Source organism: Aspergillus neoniger (assembly GCF_003184625.1).
Source record: "Aspergillus neoniger CBS 115656 unplaced genomic scaffold BO87scaffold_28, whole genome shotgun sequence".
In the NCBI taxonomy this organism is placed as follows: Eukaryota; Fungi; Ascomycota; class Eurotiomycetes; order Eurotiales; family Aspergillaceae; genus Aspergillus; species Aspergillus neoniger.
In genome coordinates, this window is record NW_020291156.1 from 161,454 (window position 1) to 174,980 (window position 13,527).

Sequence of the window (13,527 nt, forward strand, 5' to 3'; positions counted from 1 at the left end):
CTTACCATACTCTCGCCAGATCCAGTAGGGAAAATTCTCGTTATTATCTAAGACTACCACATATGGGACGTGAGCGAAACTTGATCGGCTTTGGTGGCGGTAACGGCTTTGTAGACCTGATGGAACACTCGAACTGAATCCTGTGCGTGTCCGAAGATGCTAGTTCAGCTTTGAAGAAAGTGTCCGAAACCCCTAGTGATTGCTTGGACGGTTGGCCTGAATTGTTATCCACCATTTCGAAGCTCGGTATCTTTCTTTCTCTGGTGAGATCATAGAGAACATTATCATCGTCGCCGTTGATTGCGTTCGCTTGGCTGAAAGATGACTGCATTTGGCCTTGAGATCTCTCCAGATTATTCAATCCCTCCAATACCATGTCTAGTTTTGTCTCGAGGGCCTTAGCCGATCGTTTCTGAGTGTCTAGCAAAGCAAGACGCTGCTCCAAGGCTGCTAGCCTCTTATCCACAGCCATCAAAGTTGTCACGTAATTTTCCGGGCTGGGAAGACCATCCAAGACAGACTTCATCTCCTTTATTGAAGCTGTTATAACCCTGCTGACATCATCCATGATCCTAAATTGATCCTGGGGGCCATCGCTGACAGGGACCATCTTAAGAAACTCCGCCGCACAAACAGCCGCCGCCATAGCAACATAACCCTGCCAGCGGTCGCATTTATGCGAGTCGGCATAGTTGTCAATACCACGGATCGTCATTGAACCTCTACTCAGGCCCGCAGACTCCATGTCAAGACATAGTGCACTGAATGTGTTCCCCAAGTCGTTGCGTGTTTGAGCATTCTTGATAAGCTTATCCCCGGACGCGATGGTCCCCGAGTGAACCCTGACCTCACTAGTCCCTAGCCGAGGCTCACGAGCAACAAGAAGAGAAGAATCATAAACCGTTCTTTTCTGGCAGTCGCAATGTTCACCATGGACATAATCGGAATTATAGAGACGATCCTCCAACTCCGGACGTCGAAACAAATGCCGTAGCGGAATAGGCAACAATCGCGCTTTATCCTGAACAAGATGGCCAATATCCAACTCAAGTAGAGACTTATACTTAAAAGTATTCACCCGATTATGAAGAATAGCCGGCGGCCGGGGACAATGTCCCGTATATTGGAACCCATGATGGGTTACCTTTCCGAATTCGTACGGGACGATCCTAGTTCCTATGACCACATTGCCCAGTCGCACATCTTCTTTTGACCCAGCTGCAGCTCCAGCGATTCCGACCAGGAGTGAGAACTGGATTGAAGGGAAGGTAATTCGCAAGGTTGTTTCGACGGCGGATGCAGATACCACGCCTGGGGACTCGGCTGGGAGGCAGACTATCACGACATTGTGTTTCCCGATTCGGCCCAGTGTGTAAGCACGGCAGTCACCCTTCCCTAGTAGAACATGTGTAGTGTCTGGGAAAGTCTCGTCGAGGACGTTGCAGGCGGCGATGTACTCGATCAAAAGGCTGCAGATCCAGCCGACCGTGAAACTTTTGACGTCGAGGGAGGATGATCGGCTCATTGGGATAGCCTGTTAGGGATAGGAATATATCGCTTGAGGGGAACTTAAAAAACTCTGTATATAGAGGATTCATTTCATTACATTGCTAGGTGTTATCAGCGGGCCTTTAAAGACCCCGGCTTGCATACTTAGCCTCGTGTATTCGGCTGTCGTTGGAGGAAGCGCCGTGCCACATCATAAAGCGATGCACCCGTCTATCCGCTAATGCAGCATGGCAGATCTTGATAGGTGGAAGGAAACTAGCTGGAAGGTAGTTACGCGCTGGCTACTGCGCACCGACAGAGACCAATGGATCCGAATTAGCGGGGGGTGCGTTAAGAGGTTCTGCGATACGATCATCACTTAATGATTTGGAAATTGCGTAGCGTAAATAATACAAACCGGCTCCAAAATTCCGTACGAATATAAGAAAATATTTCATTTCAAGTATTTGCCACGAAATAGATTAATGAAAAATAAAAGAATGAAAAATGAAGCATATATTACATCTAACATCACAATATGTGCAATCTATAGTAGTTCAGGGATCTTCTCCTTGCCTGCAAGCGGCAGCACCGTCCTCGGGGTTGTCCATCAATAACCCCATCTCCTCAAATGCTTACAAACCAGACGGAAAAATGACCGACGGATCATAGACCGCTGGAGTACTGGTATCAAGCGTACCATTCCAGCAATAGCGCTGAAAGCACTGCTCACAGGCAGCAGGCACCGGTGTGTTCGTCCGGTCAAACGAACGACTAAGCACAGCGCAACCCACACAGGTAGTCCACTCATTATCCAGAGTGCCATTAGCCTGAGTCGCAACATTGAATCCGTTGGTTATCATAGCGTCACGGGCTGTGGTATTGAAAGTCGTATCCGTAGTCGTCGTGTTGGACATATAAGTGACGGGGTGGTTAGGCAGGTAGACAATCAACGGAGCAGGTGTAGTCATGTTCGAGCTATTGCAGCCGAAGAAAGTGGGATGGCTAATAAGTCCCAAATTGACAAAGGTGTTACCGTCCGGGATGGAAGGAAACGAAGTATCATTGGCGTAACCAGCAAGAGTACGCTCATAAGTAGCGATAAGCGACTCTCCAGTGGGCCATTTGTAGCCGGCATCATTGTTGTTGGAGTCGATGGCGAAGATAACATCCACATCACGCTTCCTCTGAATGAGTGGGTTGAGGGGAATATTCTCTTCATCTTCACCGCCGTCGACCACTGTCAGTCTTGTAGTGTTTGCAAAAGGCGAGGTGTTCGCGTTGTATCCATAAAAAGGATTGGGCTCGTAGGCAGCTGGGCCACTGGTGGCGGTGTTGTTGGAGCTGACAGCGCCCATAACTTCCTCGAGGATGTACGAGAGCAGTTCTACCTCCAAAGCGCCCTCGGTGGTGTTAGTTGAAACATCCCCTATCGCAGCACGTATGGTGGCGGCAATGTCTGCGCCGTTTTCATTCCAAATGTCGCTGGACGTTCCGGTGATAAATCCAGCGCTGTCGAAGCCGCGCACACAGGTCTCATTTTCGGGCACCTGGCCGTTCACGAATCGGGTTCCCAAGTACTCAAGTGGTGCGAATCCATACATATTGTTGTCGTAAGTTCCAAATTCCCAGGGCGAGACTTCATAGATGGGTTTGTCTTCACCGGGCTCGTCGTTGGCGTCCGCGAAGGACTGGCCGTCAACAACCACCAGTGGCAGTGGCATGCCTCCGTGCTGGAATGCCTGTGTCTTCGTAATCGAGGACCAATGGATGTCAACGCCGCCATGGCTAGAGTTGAGGAAGTAGTAGCCTTCGGCACGACCCCTGCATTAGTTAGCATCTACCCGTAGCTGTTATCTTGGGTTGAATGTTGTATGAGTATATGGCTTACCAAATATCCGCGTCAGTAGTGGTAAAACCGGCAGCCCTTTTGGCCTTCACTTGAGCTGTGACGTTCCCCCAAAAGTCGGTAGGTTCCATGGTTGCAGGCCCTTCAAGGATGGATGCGGAACTAAAGTCCCAGAAAGTATCCTGAAGGGCGGAGATGGTTGTGAAGTTGTTCATGAACACTGAAGACAGTAACCAGGAGCCTCCACTGAGAGCAGAAACATAGGTTGCCGATTGAAGTAGACCGCCCAACTGCCCCTGAGCAGCCGTACCCTCAGTCCGACTATCGAATGCTTTGAGGGCACCAGCACCATTCAACATTGCGCGCATACCACCGCCGGATATAGCAATTGCAACATTGGGCAAACTGGATGAGTCGCTTGTGTCGAGGTAATCCAAGGCGTCGAAGCAACCTATCTCAACATGACCGAAAAACTCTTTCAGCCCTGATAGAGACTTTTCACGTCGGGTATCTAGCCAGGAAACTTCCTCGGGAGAGAGTGTCGCAGCGCCACGAATGCTAGGCCGGTTTGCCGGACAGGAAACATGGACCGGAGCATAAGGGTTTGCGGCATTTGACAAGGCCCGCCGCTCAACGCTGATGTCCGTTCGAGCTCGGCGACTACTTATTTGGGATGGAGCAGCAGATGTGGCTATAGGACGCAATGTTAATTAGTCACTTGAATCGAAGTATCATCGTGATGTCGATAAATCGAGAGAAAAGCACAAAGGACTTACAAGGCAGGAAGGCCAAGGCAACTGAGCCGAGTAGTGCAGAGGTCTTCATGATTACTGTGTAAGAACCAAATGAGACCTTGCTAGATGAATTGATAGTGTTAATTGAGGATGGAGAACAGGTCTGAATGTTCTTGGGAATGTTCGATATTTAAGCTTCCCAGGTGCACTCAAAATCACAGCTACCCAAGGCTGAACTGACTGTAAAGCTGAGCCCCATCCCACCGATCTGGTACACCCGTTTAGGAATGGCAATATATACCATGGTGGGGATAACAATAAACCCAGGCCTAAAGGCCTCAAGACTCAAAAGTGGATTTGGGGGCGGAGTGTCCCACACCAGCCGAGATTTAGACCTTAGAGGACGACAGCCGAGCACTTGGAAGCCCTGACTCATGCACGCTAACCCTAATGAGTAACAAGATCGGTGAAGATGAGCTTGATTGAATGCTAGATTCTGACAGATCCTTTTATTTAATATGACGAAGGGGCCAAATTGTCGGTATGCACACTAAACCTAATCGGGCAACCAGCTCGGAGGCTGAGCGGTGGACAACGATCGGCGCGGGCCACGTTTGCTCCCTTTCTTTCCCATCGTTGAACACTCCCAGGTCAACGCAGCCACCACTTGCAGAAATGCTAGAGCCCACGAGGGAAGAGCTATGTTTCTCATCTTTGATCACTGTGTCGCCCAATTTGCTGCCGCACCAATCACAAACCCAGCTCCAACCAACACTCGACGCTGCCGTACGAGCATATCAAACGGGGTTGTTTAACTCTGCTTTAGTGTGGGTCATGACCCATAAGTACAGTCTACAGCGGGCTGCATTTGGTTAAGCTCATCAGCGCTCGACCATTCAAATGCAGACACCGGATACGCCGCAGCGTCAGAGGCTGTGTGAGAGCCACGCGAACTGACCTATGATTGATCACTTTGGGTGGGGATATTGATTTGACGTTGTTGGATTTGAGAAGAGTAAAAGCTGCAAAGCGGTATCTGAATTCCGAATACTAACATGTTTTATCGCGAACTGAAGGAGAAACAGAGGAAAAGAGATACATGCGACGCCGTATAAAAGGAAATCACGATCTATTCACATAAGAAATCGGTGGAAGGCTTCCGTTGCTAAGCCGCAATGCCAATCGAAGTCGGCTGGACGACATCAAGCTTTCCATAGTCCGTTTCGTCTTTCAGTTCTCGGAGATGCCTGGTGCGGACGCCAACAACAATTATGGTTACGGTCGCAAACAACTCCGGAAGGAACATGAGAACAACGCGTACAGACATTAGACCATAGACCGGACTAAGATCTTTGCTCTCGGTGCAAACAGCAACAAGTGCGTAAATGACACGGACACCGATAAATGCCAGTGCAACCAGCGCACCCTGAAGGAGCTACACAACGACATGTTAGTCAAGCAATCATTCGAGAAGCAAATAGCAGATATGGAATACTTACCGCAGTGCCGCCTTGATATCCCGGGCCTTGAATACCTTTATCATGGAATTGCAGGGAATAAATCGACCACCCAATCTGGAAGATCCAAACAACAACGACCAGGGCTGATCCGGCCTTCCATAATGAATAATCGTCGGATTGTGCTTTGTTCTCGAAAATATCCAGACAGGCCTTGATGGAGAGACTTATAGCTCCCACCATGGTGACTGATGTCCCAACCACAACGGACCAGTTGAGGCGACGGCTAGCATAGGGATAGCGATACGTTCGACTGTCATTATTTTAGTACCAGATCTAGCATATCTCGAGCCATATACGTACGCTTCATGAACCAATCCGTCAACGCATAGAATCAGAGGCGTGACTCCCACACTCTGGATTATGTTTGCTGTCATGCTGCTGGCGTCGCGAATTCCGAGAGCACCCCCGATAACACGAGCGGAACAGAACATGGCTAGGGAGTACCAGGCTAAGAACCCGGTCCATCGGTGAGTTATGAAATTGTAGACGACGATCGGCGAGAGGATCAGATAAGACGCAAGGTCAGCTGCAAATATTCCGTTCATTATGTGAATGTCAAAAGTCACAACATAAATTATAATCCAAGATGGAAAGAAAAGAGTAATAGAAGGATCGCTTGATTGCTTTGGCCGATTTTACTAGAAAACCGCATCTTATCGGAGAACACAGGCCATCATATACCCTTCGAACTGAGGCTATACAAACGACTGACTTAACCTATAATGGCATATTGATCGGGAGTATGCAGTGTTCAGCCTCGCGATCATCTGCAGCTACAGGTACCAACACGGAATTGTTCTATATTCTGCAATCCGTGGCTGGGTTTGGGGCTGAGCAAGTGAGAGAATATAAAGTTTCGGAAACTCGACCCAATGGCATCCTAGCCCCCCACATCCACGGCTACTAGTGCTTACTTCTAGCTTATGCCCGACGTGCTTGGTCGGCTTTAAAGGCAGCCAAGTCCCACTTGCTGGAAGCCAAGCGTCTTCAAAACTCTGGCATCCGAACTGGTTACCTTTCTGGGAAGTCACTATCCACACATAGCCCTATTACCATGGTGTACCGGGGGAAGCCAGGTCTGGGGTGTGCCTTATGCAGGACACGGCGACTAATTGTACGTGGTGCGCCTCGAGGCTCTTGATGATCATGGCGTACTGACAAAACAGTGCGATCGACGTCGCCCGTCGTGTTCACAATGCCTAAGGGTCAACCAGGAGTGCTCTGGGTATCGCGATCCCAACGTTCTAAGGATCTGCGACCAAACCGACGAGATTACAGTGAAAGTCGAAGGGCGAGGGACAATCGCCCGAACACAACGCAAGTCGCCTTCTTCGTCGAAGTCCCCTCCCCCAGCCTCTATACTTCCTCCGCCCACCACGATCAACGACCAGGTCATGTCGCATATCTTCACTTACTACGTCGGTACATCGCGAGTCCAGGGTCTCCTCTCCTACCTGCCCCACTTGCTAAACACCGACCCATCTCCTGCACTCCAAGCCACAATCAAAGCTGCAGGGCTAGAAAGCATGGCGAGAATCAACCGACTTCCCGAACTAAAGCGCGCGGCAGGGGAACAATACGGAAAAGCCCTGATTGCCACTAACAACGCACTACGAGACCCAATATCGGCCAAATCTGACTCCACTCTCGGGGCTGTTATATTGCTCGGTATGTATGAGGTAAGATTAGATTACCTCCACCGATTCCCGGCCCAGCTCTCTAATGCAGGTCCTAGTTGAACACATTCCCGAGTCCAATGCGGGGCTGGTCGCAGCATGTTAGCGGAGCCACAAAGCTTGTTGAACTACGTGGGATGGAGCAGTTGAACTCAGCAACGGGACTCGAGTTGTTCAGACTGGTACGCTTGCAGAATGTAAGTCTCACCCTAACTTAAGTACTCGCACAGCCTCTCACCCTTATCAGGCAATTAGTAGCATTTTTAGGAGATCCCAAAGGTACAATTCACCGAAGATAGCAGCCCTTACGAACGTAGCACGAACCAATAAGGACAAGAATCCACAGCCAATGGAGACATTCTGCGACATACTAATTCAACTACACGACCTCTCTGTAGAAGTGGACGACGCAGCCTTGGCTGACGATTCCATCGACACCCTGAGCATACTAATCAGCAAGGCCCTCCACCTTGACACTGACCTCCGGTCCTGGGCCATGTCACTCGGTCCGCAATGGCAATACTCCGTTGTTGACACACTTAGTAATCCCAAATCTCGCGCGCAAATCCCATTTCACAGCGACACATACCACGTGTACAAGGCCGTCGGTGTAGTCTCAATGTGGAACCATTACCGACAAACCCGGATCATGATACACGAGATGATCAGGTCAATGGCCTTACGTCTCTGGGGCCTACAAGGGACATCAGAATGCCAACAGATTGTATTTGACTCGATAAACACTATCGAGCAGATGACGGACGATATCTGCGCTAGTGTTCCATACCACTTTGTCTCTGGGGAGGTGACCTTCACAGCCGTGGTTCGCCTGCTATGGCCTTTGTTTGTGGCGGGCGACTGTGCGAGTTCAGATCCCGCCACGAAGGAATGGATCATCCGAACTTTGGAGCTCATTGGGAATACGACGGGAATTCAACAGGCCCTTGGTATGGCAAAGATGCTCAGGAATGGACATACGAGGAGCTTTATTCCAGGGACGTGAGGACGGGGTGTGTTGTCATGATGTGATATATATTCCCGCTCTTTATTGTTGATTCCCTTCCTCCAGCGATGTGTTTTTTTAGCACCCTTATTTCTTTCACTCCGCGCACCATCGAATAATGCATAATTCATTCAACAAAACAAAAATGAAAAACATACAACAGCAGGGATTCGCTAGTGATCACCTACTAAAATTCCAGAGAATCTCTTAGGACGTGGCTTGACTATAGCCTGGTGGGTACCACCCATAAAAGTAATCGGATGAGGCCGCTCTCAGTCGCACAATATTAGGGTGGCTTAGTATAAAGTATGCAATGAATGAATGTTTTCGCTCAGTGTTTGTCATCCTCCAGGTTGGGTGCACAAGGTATATGAATTTTCACAACATCTTTATCTTGTGTAGAGGATACGTAACGTTCGGTCGTGAAAACATCCTGATACCTTATCCCCTTCATTATCTCCCTCAGCGACGCGACTACAGAAACGACGGTAGATTCGCGCCTGTCCCGTCGTCCTAATTTAGAGCAGGAATGTAATCGCTGAAAAAGTTGCCATGAATAGTGTATCCATGAATCGCAAGATGTAAGGAGCGATTGACCAGGAGGAATGCAGTAGAATCTGATGGATCTTCGTGGACAACATGTACGGCGAAGACCTTACGACCTCGCGCATTCTCGGAACATAGCATTTCTATGACCACTTCAAAGAGCAGCAAAGCCCCTGCAGTATCTTCTTTTGCGGGAGTGGTTTTTTTCAAACATGGTAAAACGGTATGTGCGATGTAGGCCAAGATATCAGGGTTAGGCCAGCGCAGGCACAATAGCACGAGAATCCAGCACATGTTCATATTATACATCTCCTCGTGTAGGTAGCGCGGTGGATCACATCCCTTTGCGATTCCCAGAATGATCTTAGCCCATCCGTTTAGTGTTGGATTGACTTGTCCGGTCGCTCCGTCGAGTAATAATTGAAGCAGCTGCCTGTCACAGTAGACCTGAGTTAGCGCGTACATTGCGCAGGCCATTGCTTCCTCATGACCTGAGAGAGTAATCGGCGGGATGTTGTCATGTGTATAACTAAACTCCAACTCATGAAAAGCTGGGTGTTTCGTGCACTCAGCGAAAGCGTTGTAAAGAGGGGTCGATTGGGCGAAAAGTACGTCGATACGCCTCCGCAGACTCGTGAGATTCTCATAAGCCCCAGACGTCGAGCTTACCGAGAGATGACGGTTGCCGTTTCCAGAAATTCTCTGTAACACCCGCTGTAGCTTACCAGATGAACACCATGAGAACTCTCCAAGGAGCAAACTGAACGAGATGTTGACAGCGTCCACGACCTTGAAGTACAAAATTTCTTGGTGTGAACAAATCCGCTCTGCCAGTATGTCGAGGTCGCGGTGAACGATATCTCCCCTGCGTGGAGAATGCAGCGGGCCGAGAAAAAGAGCACCTTTTGCAATGGTAAAAAGGCTCGCTCGCAGCAGCCGTTGGCCATAAGGCGTTGCCGATGACGCTTGATGGTAGCAAAGAGTAAGAGTTTGAAGTCCCTGGAGGTGACTGTAATAACTGTGGACGGTCCCAACCACATTTTCAAAGAGGATGAGAAAGACGATGGTAGCAAAGATATCATTTAATTTGCTGGAATCCTGCTGTAACAGTTGGATTGCCCGACTGAAGTAATTCAGCGACTGGATGAAGAAGTGTCGATGTGGCCGGATGAGTGTCTTCGATTGTGTAAGGTAAGGAGTCCCTAATGAATACGCAAACCGAGCAGCAGAGAATGCTAGAGTAGCATTATATAGAGCCGGCAGAGTTGAAATTCTCCAAACAATAGGACGCACGCTGGCTGGCAGTAAGTCGACGGTATGTGCGAAGTACTGATTAAGATAAAGTTGATCTGACCCACTTATCTCATACTCAGGCTGAATGCCTCTATTGCTGGGCGTTATATTGTGGTGTGCACGCGGAGGGCTTCCCATGCGGGCGACGCCCATCAGAAGCTCACCATTGTCAGGGACCTTCCTCGTTCGTTCCAAGTTATTTGGTGTTTCTTGGAATCGAATCAAGAATCTTGGGTAAGAACAAGGAATTCTCAGACGCGAACAGAGCCCGCAGCTTGGGTTGCCTTCGTCACACTGTAGGGAAGTTTAGTGACGTCAATATAAACCCAAACTACACGCACATGGGGTTCACCTTTCGCTTTTTACTCCTGCAGGGAATGCAGCCATTCCGGCTTCGGGTGATGTTGGTTTTCTTAGGTCGAGGCGGAGTAGGGCCGTACATGACTCACGATGAACCAGGGAGGCGGTGTATTCCGTTAGTAGCTACAAAGTCCTGTCGGCGTCCTAACAAGCCAATCCCGGGGATTTTGCATCGGCCTTGTAGAAGCGGGTGGCAGTAATACTGTGCGTGGCTCTATGAGATGTTCGGAACGGTGAAGCTGCAGGTATCTATCCGGCCCCGTGTATAGCGGCTCAATGCCTATCAAACCTCGACCGCCTTGGGAGGTACCGCCTTCCTACTAGTTATCTCACGTGGATCAAGCTTCCCCTCTACCGCCCTGCCCTGCCCAAGACAGAAGGTCCAAGGCAGAACTTACTTACCTAGCTAAACCACTTCCCATGTCCCTCTTGATTATTAACAAGGTATGCTCCACCGCTCTACGAGTCCCGTCGGCGCTAGCGCAATCGTTGACTGAGTTAGGTTTAGTAGATGTACTTTACCTTTGCTGGAAGGCTCCACATTACAGCACCAGCTCCCTCCTCGTGAGATTGCGCTTGCTGGAATTATCCTCCAGTGGAGAAGTTTCCTGGATTGTGATACCATCCTTCTAGTTTCTTGCAGTTATTATACTTTCGGAACGTAGCTGTTCCCGCTCCGAGTAAAGGAAACATTGTAGAAAAATTTGACGCTAATGTATATTTCAACATGTACTACTATGTGTCTCATTTTCTGGGGTTCACATGAAGCAGCATTTGTCAGACCATAGCTAAAAGAAGGGAACGGCTGCGCTAGTGCTACTCGAATTTTAGTATTCAGTACTCTGATTTGTATAACAAGTGTCACACTCGGGACTACTACTCCATCGAAACCGCCCCTTACCCTGCCTGCTTAAATCCACATTCCCCGTTACACAAATCACCATCGAAAATCAACTTGTTGACCATAGTGGTCAAGATTCTAACTACTGTAAGACATTATACTGATGGGCATGATACCGGTAGAGGTCTGATACACACGTGTCTCGTGGCCAACCATATATTTTACATGCGCTTCATTCAATCTATTCAGTCCAGTATCTAACTGCAGGGAAATAGTATGTACACTTCGCATTATAGGCTAACTACATCTTATTAGTTGTTGGGACAGTAATCTCTCCGTCGCTAGTCTGACTAGACGCGATATATCGTTTTTGGTCTAGCGGTTAGTGCGCCGACATTAGTTAACTATCCTAATCACTGTAGTGTATCGTCTGGGAGTTAGCGTTTTTTGTAACAACCAGTGTAGTGGATACAGGAGTCTGGTAACTCTGTGGGACCACTCTCATTTCAGCAGTCTTCAGGGGAACTCGATGCCGGTTCCGAAGCGCCAGGAATCGAAGTATAAATATCGTCAACCCTGAATAATTCAGTCGAATCACTCTTTGGACAAACACTGCGTCTCTCTCTCTCTCTCTCTCTCTCTCTCTCTCTCTTTCTTTTTTGGAATACATTCGAGCAAAGTGCAAAAGCAAGTATATCACAATAAGCGATATTAAGCAGATCATGTTCAGTCCAGTCCTTCCAGCCGGATGTCTGGTTGTCGTCACCGGTGTAAATGGATACGTGGGATCCCATGTGGCCGAGAAACTGCTGCAGCAGGGATATATGGTTCGGGGGACTGTGCGAAACATAACAAGATGTCAATGGCTTTTGAAGCTTTTTGAAGAAAAGTTCGGAAAAGGGAAGTTCGAACTGGCAATGGTCGCAGATATGGCTAGAGACGGCGCCTATGATCAGGTCGTGAAAGGTGAGTGACCAGATCAATTTCGCTGATTTCACTCTGACCCCTGCAGGCGCCAGTGGGATCGTGCATGTCGCATCCATATTACAGGCAGGGCCAGACCCAAACCTGGCTATTCCTCCGGTCCTCGCTGGAATCAGGGGAATACTCCAGTCTGCTGCCCGAGAGGAGAGCATGAGACGTTTCGTTCTCACGTCATCAGCTATTGCCGTCTTGGAACCAACCTTACTGAAAGAGACTGTCACCGTTGACATGTGGAACGACAGGGCCGTCGAGCGGGCTTGGGCTCCACCTCCCTATTTGAAGAGTCGGAGCATGGATGTGTACGCTGCAAGCAAAGTTTGGGGTGAAAAGGGCATGTGGTCTTGGGTTGCTCGCGAACAGCCACATTTTGTAGCAAATTCTGGTACAATCCCATGAAATCCCCGATCCGATTTGAAGGCGCACTGCTGACTCATATAAGTTATTCCGCCGGTGATACTCGGAAACCCTTTGAGCACGAAGGATCAAGGCTACCCGTCCACGTCTGCGATCCCTGTTACTATGCTGGAGAATGATACAGCTGCAATGGCCGCTTTCATTAACCATTTCTCTCCCTGTGAGTTATATCTCTCTCGAGCATTATCGCGCCATTTAGCTGACATTCAAAGACTTTTTTGTCGATGTAGAAGACGTTGCGCGACTTCACGTTGCCGCATTGATTCAGCCCGAAGTGGTAAACGAAAGGCTGTTCGCCTTCGCCGGACCATTCAATCGCAATGACATCCTAGCTATTCTGCAAAAGCTATTTCCGAAGCGGGAGCTGGCCCCTAAGGCTCTTGGGCTGCTGAACAATGAATCTGAGATCCAGCCAGCTAGACGAGCGGAGAAATTATTGCAAGAAATATGGGGCACAGGATTCAGAAACCTGGATACGGCCGTCAGAGATACCCTTAAAGACTATCTGGGTAAATAACCGGGTAGCAAATTCTGCGGATATGAACATGTTGTCCAATGATCGGAGCTTTGTCGGTGTCCAGCAATGCATTCTTTTCATAGCCCCGATGGCACCTTTTCCAGTCTGATGGAGTATGCAATTGCACATAGTGTATTAGCTTCATATAATCCATCTCATTGGATGTTAGATTATGCTGTCCACTGCAATGGCTGGTATTAATCAATGGATATATACTAATTGTGTCGACAAGATATTCATCGCTGTGTATCATACTATGTTTTAGTTTTACTCATATATCCGATACCTGGTACGATTAAGCT

At 48.8% G+C, this 13,527-nt stretch overlaps 7 protein-coding genes across 7 annotated transcripts; 3 read left to right on the forward strand and 4 right to left on the reverse strand.

Annotated features, from left to right (window-relative positions):
• Positions 1-43: 43 nt before the first annotated feature.
• On the reverse strand, positions 44-1,525 carry BO87DRAFT_364575 (5'-methylthioadenosine/S-adenosylhomocysteine nucleosidase family protein; the record flags this gene model as incomplete). Its single annotated transcript, XM_025621751.1, has 1 exon — positions 44-1,525. One exon carries the CDS (start codon positions 1,523-1,525, stop codon positions 44-46), a length of 1,482 nt encoding a protein of 493 aa, XP_025477032.1.
• A 598-nt stretch (positions 1,526-2,123) lies between these two features.
• BO87DRAFT_408838 (lysophospholipase phospholipase) lies at positions 2,124-4,162 on the reverse strand (the record flags this gene model as incomplete). Its single annotated transcript, XM_025626196.1, has 3 exons — positions 2,124-3,312; positions 3,380-4,028; positions 4,114-4,162. 3 exons carry the CDS (start codon positions 4,160-4,162, stop codon positions 2,124-2,126), a joined length of 1,887 nt encoding a protein of 628 aa, XP_025477033.1.
• Positions 4,163-4,560: 398 nt separating this feature from the next.
• Positions 4,561-5,048, forward strand: BO87DRAFT_122825 (uncharacterized protein). Its single transcript, XM_025617975.1, has one exon. The coding sequence runs from the start codon at positions 4,615-4,617 to the stop codon at positions 4,945-4,947; it is 333 nt and encodes a 110-aa protein (XP_025477034.1). The 5' UTR covers positions 4,561-4,614; the 3' UTR covers positions 4,948-5,048.
• A 188-nt stretch (positions 5,049-5,236) lies between these two features.
• Positions 5,237-6,136, reverse strand: BO87DRAFT_461323 (uncharacterized protein; the record flags this gene model as incomplete). The annotated part of the gene is made up of 3 exons (XM_025629075.1): positions 5,237-5,506; positions 5,571-5,841; positions 5,892-6,136. 3 exons carry the CDS (start codon positions 6,134-6,136, stop codon positions 5,237-5,239), a joined length of 786 nt encoding a protein of 261 aa, XP_025477035.1.
• A 509-nt stretch (positions 6,137-6,645) lies between these two features.
• Positions 6,646-8,392, forward strand: BO87DRAFT_418051 (Zn(II)2Cys6 transcription factor; the record flags this gene model as incomplete). Its single annotated transcript, XM_025626857.1, has 4 exons — positions 6,646-6,705; positions 6,758-7,270; positions 7,327-7,464; positions 7,515-8,392. 4 exons carry the CDS (start codon positions 6,646-6,648, stop codon positions 8,268-8,270), a joined length of 1,467 nt encoding a protein of 488 aa, XP_025477036.1. The 3' UTR covers positions 8,271-8,392.
• A 391-nt stretch (positions 8,393-8,783) lies between these two features.
• Positions 8,784-10,262, reverse strand: BO87DRAFT_461325 (uncharacterized protein; the record flags this gene model as incomplete). The annotated part of the gene is made up of 1 exon (XM_025629076.1): positions 8,784-10,262. The coding sequence occupies one exon, from the start codon at positions 10,260-10,262 to the stop codon at positions 8,784-8,786; it is 1,479 nt and encodes a 492-aa protein (XP_025477037.1).
• Positions 10,263-12,032: 1,770 nt separating this feature from the next.
• Positions 12,033-13,225, forward strand: BO87DRAFT_442173 (NAD(P)-binding protein; the record flags this gene model as incomplete). The annotated part of the gene is made up of 4 exons (XM_025628032.1): positions 12,033-12,276; positions 12,323-12,676; positions 12,734-12,868; positions 12,921-13,225. The coding sequence occupies 4 exons, from the start codon at positions 12,033-12,035 to the stop codon at positions 13,223-13,225; spliced, it is 1,038 nt and encodes a 345-aa protein (XP_025477038.1).
• Positions 13,226-13,527: the final 302 nt, after the last annotated feature.